Below are 13,095 nucleotides of genomic sequence, written 5' to 3' on the forward strand. Positions count from 1 at the left end.
ACTGGCATTAGGTCATTTTTAGGGATGTGTAACTATTATAGAAAATTTGTTCAGAATTTCTCTTCAATTGTCAAACCATTAACTAATTTGACGCGAAAAGATATACCCTTTATTTGGAGTACTGAATGTCAAAAAGCGTTTGAAGACATTAAAAATAGACTTTTGAACCCTCCGATACTTGGTCATTATAGACAAAGGGAACCATTAATCTTATACACTGATGCTTCCGGTATTGGTATTTCTGGAATATTATGTCAAATACAAGACGGTAAAGAAAGAGTACTATACTATGCAAGCGCAACGTTGAATAAAGCAGAATCTAATTATTCAACAACTGAAAGGGAATGTCTTGCTATTGTATGGGCTATCAAAAAGTTTCATCAATATTTATATGGGTCGAAATTTGAAGTCCGGACAGACCATTGTGGTCTGTGTTGGCTGAAAACTATCGACAACCACGTGGAAGACTACATCGTTGGTCTCTAGACTTGCAACCATATCTAAACTACATGGAAATTAAATATAAAAATGGTAAACTACATACGAATGTTGATCCGCTTTCTAGATATCCCGTCAATGATGAAGTAGACCTAAACACAGATGTGACATTCTATCAAACCGCAGTAAACATCGGTGATGAGCAGAAAAAAGACCGTTGGTGTCGTGAACTCTATAAAGAAATTAATTCAAATAAAACTGTAAAATACATAATTGAAGACAACATTATCTACTATGTTGATACTGACATTACTGGACAGGAAAGACGCAGAGTCTGCTTACCAAAGCATATGATTGATGATGTCTTGTATTCATTGCATAGTGACGTGACTTCTGGCCATTTGGGACTGAATAAAACATTTGACAAAGTTATGAATAGATTTTATTTTCCAAACATGAAGAAAATCGTTTTCCGTTTTATCAGGGGATGTGCCGAATGCCAATCACGTAAAAGAGATTATGGTTTACCTAAAGGTACACTCCATTCAATAACTACAAGCAAACCTTTTGAGAGGGTAGGATTAGACTTTATGGGTCCAATATCACCCAAATCAAATAATGGAAACAAATACTTAATTATTTTAATAGACCATTATACTAAGTGGGTCGAAGCAAAAGCTGTACCCGATTCGAAAGCGGCCGTGGTCGCAGATTTTTTTATTCATTCTGGTGTATTAAGACACGGTGCCATCACTACGTGTTTAACTGATAGAGGTCTTAGTTTTTGTTCTGAACTGACTGAAGAAATTCTCAAAGTTTTTAACACAAAACACGTTATGACATCACCGTATCATCCACAATGTAATGGATTAGCCGAAAAACAATGTAAAACATTGACAGATATGATGGCTTTATATTGTAGCTCTAATTATAAAGATTGGGATATATTTTTACCTTATTTGGTGTTTGCGTTAAACACCGCAAAACAAGAAACTACTCAGTTTAGCCCCTTTTATATGCTTTATGGAAGAAATCCGAAACTTCCGTTGGACGTTACTTTAAACATTGATTTAAATAAAGTCAATGAAATTGATGTGTTTAACAAATTTGCAGAAGCAAAAGTATTAGTTAAACAAAACATGATTGAGGCACAGATGAGACAAAAGAAGAATTACGACAAAAGACATAGATCTATGGAGTATCAAATCGGAGATTTGGTTTTAGTCTACAGAAAAATAAGAAAAGTTGGCCTAAGTGAACGACTTATTAATCCCTTTGTGGGCCCTTTAAAAGTGATAAATAAGTTCAATGACACGTATTGGCTAAAAGATATAAAAACAGGTACTGAGATACAGTCAACAATCGACCGTATAAAGCCTTATTATGAGTTTAACATTGATGACGATATTTGGCCACAATTTGAAGACGATGTATCAGTGGATATGGAGTCGACAGCCGAAGCGGTACCGAACAAGGAAGAATCTGAAGCACCGTTATAATACGTGGGGCAACGTTCACGCCTTAATGTTTCAACTTTTACATTTTTAATTTTATAATTTTTGTCTAATATTGCATGCAATTGTTTAAATATTTTATATTGATTTTATACCTGTGCACACATTCTCTAATCTCGGGACGAGATTTCTTTGAAAGGGAGGGTAGTTGTCACGTTTGACGGAGATTAAGCCTCAGTAGAGGCCTTAAAGCTTCATAGCTTCATAGCTTTAAGCTATATAGTGAGGTACGAAGCATAGCATCATAATACACAGCGGTGTATTGAGTTTAGTTTTATAATACACAGCGGTGTATATAGCATAACATTATAATACATAGCAGTATATTTCAATGTTAGCGGCACTAACAACACCAATACAATACTACTGTATTAATTGACACTATATAATAATAATAAGTAACACTATAGCATACGATATACTACATAGGCTATATAGCATTAGAAAACCTTGATTGCATTATTTTGAGACAATAACTAGTTTAATGACAACCGGTACGTATTAACTAGGTCGAGACGGTAATAGCCAATAAAAGAGCAGTTGAAGTAGTTGTGTCATTGATAAGTAGTATATGATTGGTGTAATTAGAGCGCCGACTCGGAAAGTGTTCCGAGAACTCTGTTCCCAAGTCACTTGATTGACTGGAGACGGAGAGTAGAGTTCGAGACGCCGAGACGAGAGGACGTGTAGTATCTATTATTGTAACCATTATTATACTTATATATACTTAATCAATAAATTGGTGACGGTTAGCAACAGCAACAGTAAGTTAAAGTGTTTGTAGGCGCAGGCCTTCGGGCCTTGCGTTCGCCGGCGACGGTAGTCGCGTAAGTGTTGGACAGAGATCGGGTAAGATTTGTTTACTGAGACTGAGTCTCGCCTCCCGAGTCGTTCGGTCGAGGCTAGCGAAGTCTGATCTTCATTTGGTTGGTAGCTGAGACCACCGGTATCGTCTCGCTTCCCGTCGCGAAGACGGTTGAGGCTCGAGATGAGGTCTCGGCCAGATCAGGCCAAAGGGCCGACAGTGTAATACCAACGCCACATCGGGAGCGACCGGAAGGCGGTTATCGGATGGCCGTCAAGAACCCCTAGACATCTTATAACTTCGCGAAACAACAACCCCTAGACAACGTATAATTTCGCGATGCGATTAACCCCTAGACAGACGAAACTTCACAGACGACAATCCGAGTAGATGAGGTAACGTTACGTACTTCACGGTTATGGTTGGGATCGGCCACGGTCAGGCAATGGCGTCATGTAATAGCCACCGCACGGCAGTCTAGTGCAGCGTTGGGGAATCGTAAACGAGGAAATCTGCATAGCGCTGGCGAGCGAAAGCGAGCGAATATTACAGATACAGGTCGGTGCGAGACCTACATGGTGCCTACGACACTGGCGACTTAAGGCCGATTTACCCTTACGTCGAAGTAGCGACGCAGGACGTTACAATATTATACTATACTACAGTATTAAAATAGTATTGTAAGTTAAATAAAAAATATTATTATAATTATATAAAATATTTATATTTATATATTTAAATTTAATCTACCTAGGATTAAGCTATAGTATTATTATATTTTTAAAAAATTATAATACAGTACATACTATTAATTAATTAATTAATTAATTAATTATTATTATAAATAAATAAATAAATATACTGGGTATATTATTAAAATATAATTATATATACTATCTTAAAATAGTATTGTAAATTAAATAAAAATATTATTATAATTATATAAAATATTGATATTTATATATTTAAATTTAATCTACCTAGGATTAAGCTATAGTATTATTTTTTTTAAAATTATAATACATTACATACTATTAGTTAATTAATTAATTATTTAATTAATTATTATTATTATTATTACCTGTTTAAGTGGCCTATCAATTAAAGCATAGTTAAACAATAGCATTTGTAGGCCGTTTTCAGGACAACTATTCACTATTAGCTTATCATAAAATCTATCGGACACTAGATATTTTTGATAAACAATATAACTGCTAACCAACAAGTAATATATGGGCAATAATCTGGTGAAACGTGTCAAATAAAATACTAGACATTGTTTCATAGGGCCGGCACTGGGATGTCGTTTCTGATAGTCAATGAACCAACTCATACATGTCATACCGTTTATTGTCAACATTATGCCCATTAATATACGAAAATATGATTTCGATATATAACTTTTAAAAAATTTTAAACAAACAAAAAACATAATTAATTAAGTATTTTAAAAATAATTTTATAACATAGGCTAGAAAATTATTATATATAAAAAGTTATATATATTTTTTATAAAAAAAAAAATGTTTACATTTGATTATACACTATATATATATATATATATATATATATACCTAAATATATAAAAATATTTTAATCTTAATTAAGTATTTTAAAAAATTTATAACATAGGCTAAAAAATTATTATTATTATATTATTATTATTATTATTATTATTATTATATATATATATATATATATATATATTATAAAAAAATTGTTTACATTTTATTATAACTATATACCGTATATACTGTATAATAATATAATAATAATATAATAATAATATAATAATAATATAATAATATATATTCAATAATATATATATATATATATACCTGGCTTCTAATGAATTATTTATTGGTAGAAAATAATTTAAAAAATTTGAATCATTATACTCTAGAATACCGATTAAATAATGTCCAAACAATACATTTAGTTGACAAACAACACGTATTCCGTTCAAAACACGTGTTTTATTATTATTATTAATATTATTATTATTGATTTTAGTATTATTGTTGTTGAATATGTTGAACACTACTCGCAAATTTTCAATTAATGAAAAACATAAAACAATTGATGTATACTTTTTATATATACTACTATTACGTTTATATAGATGCAATAATGTAGCACCTAGTACAATTACTAGCCATACAATTAAAAATGTTAACAATATATACAGGTCATACATTTTTGTTTTGTTTTGTTAATTAATTAATTAATTATTTATTTTATTTTTTTTTTGATTCATATAGTTTTAATAAGTAATAAGTTTTAATATTAGTCATAAAATACTAATAAAATTATTACTAAACTACTACTACTACTACTACTAATAAATTAATGATAGTTATGAAACTTTTTTTTTATGAAAAAATTTAATATAATATATCAAAAAACTATTTCAATATGTTTTTTTTTTTGAATTTATTTATTTGTTTACAACACCAATAAAAAAATAAGTAGAAATTTTAATTAATTTTTTTTTATATACATAGTTAGTAACACTTTTAGACTAAAATAATGTGAAAACATATACAGGTATATACTGTACTTTGTATGTATTAAATAAATTTAAATAAATTTAAATAGATTAAAAACTTTTTTTTGTAATTATGTAACTTATATACAGTATATATATATATATTAAATATTTTAATCAATTAATGTACAGATGTTTTCATGTATACAAATGTCTACTATTATATATATATATATATATATATATATATATATACTGTATATATAATGGGCGCCTGTAGCTCAATAGTTTAACATTTTAATAAATAATTATTTTATTTTATTTTATAGTTATTAAAAGTACAATGATATTTTTATTTTATTTTTTTAAATTAATTTTTATTTGTTTGTAATAATCTTAAATTACTAGTGGTGTTAATTAAAAAAAAATAAATTAATAGATAACACTATTAATAATTAAAATTAAAAAAATAAATTTTGCAATCAAATAAAATTTAATTTAAAAAAAAATATTTTTTATTAAATATGTTTTTTGCTATCAATTGCTGTAATTTAATAACAGGTATTTCGAGTATAGCTGTCAATGGTATACATATTGTATAGCAACTGATTATACATATACAGGCATACAATATGATGACATCAATTGGTTGGCCATATAGTACCAGATCGGGTAATTGATCTAGTACAGTCGGATAGATAATATAATGACCCAGATAAACCAGTTGTATAGTCGATCGCATTGGTTTCCAATAGCTTGAGGCTAGAAATCTATGCCTATAACTACCAGTGCTTGTCATCAGCAAACCTAACAGTCCATAGCTTAGCATAATTGTTGTCAGCAGTTCATAGACTGCTGCATCCATGGATGTTAGATATAGATCCCATTCAATTGATCCCATAGTATGTTTGTTTAGTCCAATGGTAACCGTACATATCCATAGTATTAGAGTAATTACCATGATCAATTTTTGATGATTACCATGATGATGATTTTTATAGATTTTTATATACAAACGTTGGCCATTATTGTCATCAATCAAATAGCCCAACAATAGTCCAGTAGTAAATGGTATACAATATTTTAATGGCATAAAATGTAGATAAAGGTTTATGGTAATTTTGTTGCTAATTTTTAAATTTAAAAAAAAAATTAATAATAGTTGTATAGATATAATAAATATTAGATATTTTTTTTATTTTTTAAATTTTTTAATTATATATATATACAGTAATATATATATATAGTTATAATTACCTGATTATATGTATGGGTAGTCTAGTAGTATTTGAACCATTGAATAGGCTAACTGATCGATGATTTTGACTAAATGATATCGATAATATTTGCCAAAAACAATATAGATTAGCCAGTACAATTACCCAGATGCCCAATTTATAGTGCCTATATAAATGATAATAATAATAATACATATATTATATAAAATATAGTTTTTTTTAAATATATATAATGAGATTATAGTTTTACCGTTTGAAACACATGGCAATTATTGGCGTAAATATTATATAATAAACTAATACATTGTTATACCAAACAGCTGAGTGACACTAAATATATATATATATATATATATAGAAATAAATATTTAAAAAAAATTATAGTAATTATATTACAATATTAATAATAATAATAATAATAATAAATAATAATAAATAATAATAACAGTAAAAACTGTTTAGAAATTTATTTCAGAAATTATAAATAATTATTTTTTAAGTTTAATTATTCATATATTTATCTAAACATTACTACTATATTAAACTATAAATATTGTGTTTATTTTTTTAAGTGAATATGATTTATAATTAGTACTGTATAAATAAATATACTGGGTATATTATATTAAAAATAGTATTGTAAGTTAAATAAAAAAAATATTATAATAATTATTATAATTATATAAAATATTGATATTTCTATATTTAAATTTTTAATTTACCTGGATTAAGCAATAGTATTTTTTACATATATAAAAAATATATATATTTAGTATATATATATATATATATATATATATAGTAGTAGTAGTAGTAGTAGTAGTAGTAATAGTAGAAATAATAATAATAATAATTGAAAAATACTTAAATCTTTAGTTTTAGTTAAAAAGTTTTAGGTTTTAATAAAAATATTAATGATTTTTATTGTTTATTTTTTCCTAATATTAAAATTACAACATTTTTTTTTGATTATATTATTTAGTTGTAATTATAATATAATATAATAAAAATAATAATTATTTTTATTTTTATCAAAAAAAATAAATAATAAAAAATAATTACCAGTTTAAGTGGCTTATCAATCAGTGCATAGTTAAACAATATTAAATTATAGCCATCATTTGATAGACAACTGTCCACTAGTTGTCTATCATAGAAACGATCGGGTATTAGATATTTTAGATAAACTTTATAACAGCAAACAAATAGGTAATAAATGGGTAATAATCGGCTGAATCGGGCAAAATAAAACAGTAGACATTGTTTCAGAGGTCCGGCACCGGGATATAGTTTCTGATAGTCAATAAACCAGGTCATACACGACATACCGTTTATGATCATCATTGTGGCCATTATTATACGAAAATATGATACCGACAAATAGCTTATATATATATAATAATCAATAAAAAATATTAATTATTAAAAGTTAGCAAGCTAGTTTATAATAATATTAATTATTAAATGTTAGCATGCTAGTATAAAACAATAATAATTAATTTTATTGATAATAATGTTATTAGTATACTATACCTAATTACTAATGAATTATTTAATGGTAAAAAATATTGATAATAATTATTTTGATTATACATTAAAATAAAGGCAACAAAATGTATTAATAACATATTTAGTTGAATAAAAATACGTATTCCGTGCAAAACACGTGTTTTATTATTGGTATTATTATTATTATTATTGGATATTTTGAACATTGAAATATTTGCTATTAATGAAAAACATAAAACAATTGATGTATACTTTTTATATATACTACTATTAGTTTTATATAGATGCAATAAACTAGCACCTAGTACAATTACTAGCCATAGTAATAAAAATATTATCAATATATACAGGTCATACATTTTATTTATTTATTTATTAAATATTTATTTTTAGTTCATATAGTTTTAATAAGTAAATTATAAATATACAGTTATATAGGTATATGTTTATGTATGTATGTATCTTGTGTGTGTATGTATGTGTGTATGTGTATATGTTTGTGTGTGTATGTGTGTGTATGTATGTATGTGTATATGTTTGTATGTGTATGTATGTGTATGTATGTGTATGTATGTGTGTATGTATGTGTATATGTTTGTATGTGTATGTATGTGTGTGTGTGTGTGTGTGTGTGTGTGTGTGTGTGTGTGTGTATGTATGTGTGTGTGTGTGTGTGTGTGTGTGTGTGTGTGTGTGTGTGTATGTAACACTATGTATATGTGTTTATCAAATCATAAATATTTTTTAAATGCAATATATTTGTGTCCATCTGTTGAAACTAATTAGATATATATTTTATTGCATAAAATATTACATAATTAATTGATAAACATTATAATTAAATTATATAAAATAGTTTTAGTTATTAAACTAATAGTTTAGTAAAAAAAAATTGAATTTAGTAGTAGTAGTAGTAGTAGTAGTAGTAGTAGTAGTAGTAGTAGTAGTAGTAGTAGTAGTAGTAGTTGTTGTTGTTGTTGTTGTTGTTGTAATAATTGAAAAATACTTAAATCGGAAGTTTTAGGTTTTTATAAAATTATTAATTATTTTTATTGTTTATTTTTTCCTAATATTAAAATTACAACAAATTTATAGATTATATTATTTAGTTGTAATTATAATATAATATATTAATAAAAAATAATAATACACTAAAAAAATCAGTAAAAATCATTAAAAAAAAAATTATTATTTTATTTTATTTATAATTATAATTACTATATAGCTATCGATATATATATGTGTGCTAAGTGTGGTATAGCCTATGATATCGATCGCTGTTTGTATTGGTCCGGTACATACCGCCTAAAAAATACAGTAAACCCCGTATGAATTGTCGGGCACCTGGACTTAACGGTTGGCCACCATTGCATTGTTCCCAATCCCGTACCAATTCAATGATTTTCCCGTCCAATTTATCAAACAATTCAACAATAATCAACTGGGCCTCACTGATTGAACACTGCCTATCAATGGCAGTCATGGCCACAATGTTGGACATCTGGGCCAATGCATGTCTGTCCCTATCGGTGCCGTCAATGATAGTAGTAGTCATGTCCGCACTTATAGCTAATAACTCTTTTTCAAATGAAAACAAATCGTTTGAACAGATCATATGGTCTTTGGTTAGCTCAAGTAGTTGTTGCATACGTGGATCCAACCAATCGCGCTCAGGTAGCTCCAGATTGTTGTTGTCATTGTCATCGTCATCGTCAGCATCGGTATACATAATAATCATTGTTGTAATCAATGTGCCTATAGTTTGACGGCGAATCTATTGATAATAATAATAATACAATAGTTACTATAAACTGTGAAACTATAAAGTGTTGTATAATAGCACCCACCCCTCCTATACTACCTAACTATCTAAACAATAACTTTTTTTTAAAAAAAAACTTAAGCTTAAACACTATATACACAAATCTATACAATACCCGGGTATATTTAAAATAAAAATATTTAATTAATTTTTAATTTTTTTTTAAATAACTAATATATTTTAGTATTATACATATATTATATCAGGGTTAAACAAATTTTGGATTTTAGCGGGTGGGGATCTAGGGTGGAGTACTTACAAAATTCTCGGAAAATATTCGGGGGGGGAATGGTGTCTAGGGTGGGGTGTAGACTTTTATTGCCCATTTTTAGACGGCAATTTTTGCCAAATTTGAGTAAAATCCCTATAAATTCCCTATAAATTCCCAATAAATTACCAATAAATTCCCAGTAAATTCCCTATAAATACCCAGTAAATTCCCATTAAATTCCCAATAAATTACCAATAAATTCCCAGTAAATTCCCAATAAATTCCCAATAAATTCCCAATAAATTCCCAATAAATTCCCTATAAATTCCCTATAAATTCCCTATAAATTCCCTATAAATTCCCTATAAATTCCCAGTAAATTCCCAATAAATTCTCTAATTCCCATATATATAGGTGTGTATAATACCCGCCAAAACTCGTCCAACGAACCGAACCGTCCGTTTTCGGCTATTACAGCATTACTGGCGACATTACCGTCCGCGTAGTCTATCCAGGCGTCGACAAACCTCTGCCACTGTTGACCACTGAATCGGCTGTAAATATCGGCAAATGTTGGCCTAATTTGCCGAACATATGGTTCCAAGCCTTCGATGACAGGAGTAGTAGTAGTATTGTCCTGTTGTTGTTGGCAGTGGTCAGTATCGGCGCTAATATCGGCCAATAGACAGGGCATCTGTGCGAAAACACGCCTACAATCGTCCATATGATCCGTATTCAACAGACCCCACGGTTCCTCAGTATTGTCGTCCAAAATAAACAAATAGATAATATGCTGTAATGCGTGATAGTATCTGACCCGTGACCGACAGTTCGGGTACAAGTAGGCCGTATAGACCGTCGAAATGTTGACGATTTTTGCAAATTTTTCATCGGATGTCCGACTAGTGGCGAACTGTCCGTATGACCACTCGTTCAGTTCAGCCGCGTCTATAGTAATGTCCAGCCGATTACGTTTGATCGGCAATCGGGTCGTAAATTTCGGTACCGGATATCTGTGCGGGTATTGGCGTAACTGTTTGTCGCATTTGTTTAGTATTTTTAGTTTATTTTTATCGATAGTAGTAGTAGTAGTAGTCATTGTTTAATATAATTTGAGATATTTTTTTATTTATATATATATTTTTTAGAAAATAAAATTATTTAAATATATATATAAAAGTTTAATAACATATAATTATTAATATAATAACATATAATAACAACAAAAAAATAATATAATTATGTTTTTTTTAAACAACTTTTGTTAAAATATTAATTAGAAAAAAAACAATTAAAAATTATTTGATGGCATATATGATAAATTTTATTTTAAAATTATGTTTTACAAAATTTATTAAGTTTGTTTTACTAAAGTTTTTTATTTAAATTGTTTATATATAAGAAACAAGTATTTATTTTAATTAATTTTTTAAAAAATATATTGAAAATATTTTTATTTTGTTATTTTTATTACGATGATAATTAAATTATTATATTAAATATTATAATGATTTAACAAATTAATCAAAATAAATAAAAAGTAGTTATCAGGAAATTTTCAAAAAAAAACTTTACATAAAAATCAAAGTAAAGTTTTATTTATATATATATATATAATATTTTTTTTAAAAAATATCTGACAAAACCTTTATTTTTTTTAAAATATATATTTTTAATAAAAAATTTTATATACGCAATTTTTATAAAAATTTATTTGTCAAATCATCAATATCAAAAAATTAAAAAAAATAATATTATATACAAATTATTATTATTATTATTATTATTACATAGGTGCATTTTTGAAATTGTAATAATATATTTTAAATAATAATAATAATTAACAATTTTTTAGTTATTTAGTTTTTTTTGTGTTATTTTCCAAATAAATAGCTATTAGATAGTGTGGAAAAAAACTTTATTAAATTATTTTTTTATACAAAAAAAAAACTAAATAAAATACACAAAAAAAAATAAATTTCAAAAATTATCCATATACCTCTATCTATACCGGTATATATATATTTTAAAAATTTATAATAATAAAATTAATGTTTTAGTAATAATAATAAAATATTTATAATACTATTATTAATTACTATTGTAATATATTTTTTTATTAATTCAAATTTAGCGCTCCCCTGTAAAAACGTTTACACACACTGTACACTAAATGTATTATTATTACACTATTTTTTATAATTACAAAATGCAACCAAATGTATAGACAGTCAATGCTATGCTATTGCTATGCATGTAAAGTCAAACTTACAGGAGGCGCTCTACACAACATTGCATAACAAGTAATATACGTTATGTACTATCTATGACTAATATATACTGTGTATTATTAACATATACTGAATGTATGATTTCAATAGTGACTATACAAACAATACGCGCGTTATGTTTGGCTGTTATTGTATATGTTATATATGTATAGATAGAGAGAGAGAGAGAGAGTCTTAAAAAGCGGCGGCGGCGGCGATGCTATTAAATTACAATTATCTGATATAAACAAAAGTGACCATGTTGTTAGATAATTAAATATACTGGATAAAATTATAATTGATCATTTTTTAAAAAAATAATCAATTATATGCGCCAGATAATTTACAGTCGACTATCTTTTTTTTTTATAAATTTTGTTAAAAACTATTATCTGGCAAATAATACAATTAATTTTTTTTTTAAATGACCAATTACAATTTTATCCATTATATATATATAATTATCTTAGCAACATTGTTCATACCTTGATAACTTATTGTTTAATTTAAATATATTGTTGATATCAGATAATTGTAATTTAATAGCATAGCCGCCGCCGCCGCTGCCGTCGCTATTTAAGACTGTCTATTATTATGTATACGTTATATACAGTAATACTAAACAATGTTTATATCATATAATGTTATTTTGAATTCAATATTCAAAAAAAATGTTATATTAATTGTAATATCAATTGAATGACTGATTTGTGTTTAATAATTATAAATCAATAGTTAATTAATTAATTAAAACATTTTTTAATTATTATTATTATTATTATTATTATTATTGAATCAAT

General features: G+C 26.7%; 1 protein-coding gene across 1 annotated transcript; it reads right to left on the reverse strand.

The window, feature by feature from the left end:
- Positions 1 to 9,238: 9,238 nt before the first annotated feature.
- Positions 9,239 to 11,061, reverse strand: LOC128956501 (uncharacterized). The gene is made up of 2 exons (XM_054302218.1): positions 10,453 to 11,061; positions 9,239 to 9,766 (listed from the first exon to the last, which is right to left on the reverse strand). Exons 1-2 carry the CDS (start codon positions 10,747 to 10,749, stop codon positions 9,239 to 9,241), a joined length of 825 nt encoding a protein of 274 aa, XP_054158193.1. The 5' UTR covers positions 10,750 to 11,061.
- Between the last annotated feature and the right edge of the window lie 2,034 nt (positions 11,062 to 13,095).

Source organism: Oppia nitens, unplaced genomic scaffold (genome assembly GCF_028296485.1).
Source record: "Oppia nitens isolate AA-2021 unplaced genomic scaffold, nextdenovo-longstitch-racon4-pilon3 scaffold30_pilon_pilon_pilon, whole genome shotgun sequence".
NCBI classification, from domain to species: domain Eukaryota; kingdom Metazoa; phylum Arthropoda; class Arachnida; order Sarcoptiformes; family Oppiidae; genus Oppia; species Oppia nitens.

What these genes read in the sequence shown, in the direction of transcription:
- LOC128956501 (XM_054302218.1), bottom strand. Translation starts at nt 10,749, where the DNA reads ATGGACGATTGTAGGCGTGTTTTCGCACAGATGCCCTGTCTATTGGCC. An exon ending in CGTTGGACGAGTTTTGGCGG is followed by an intron (nt 9,767 to 10,452) that starts GTATTATACACA and finishes TATTATCAATAG; the next exon opens with ATTCGCCGTCAAACTATAGG.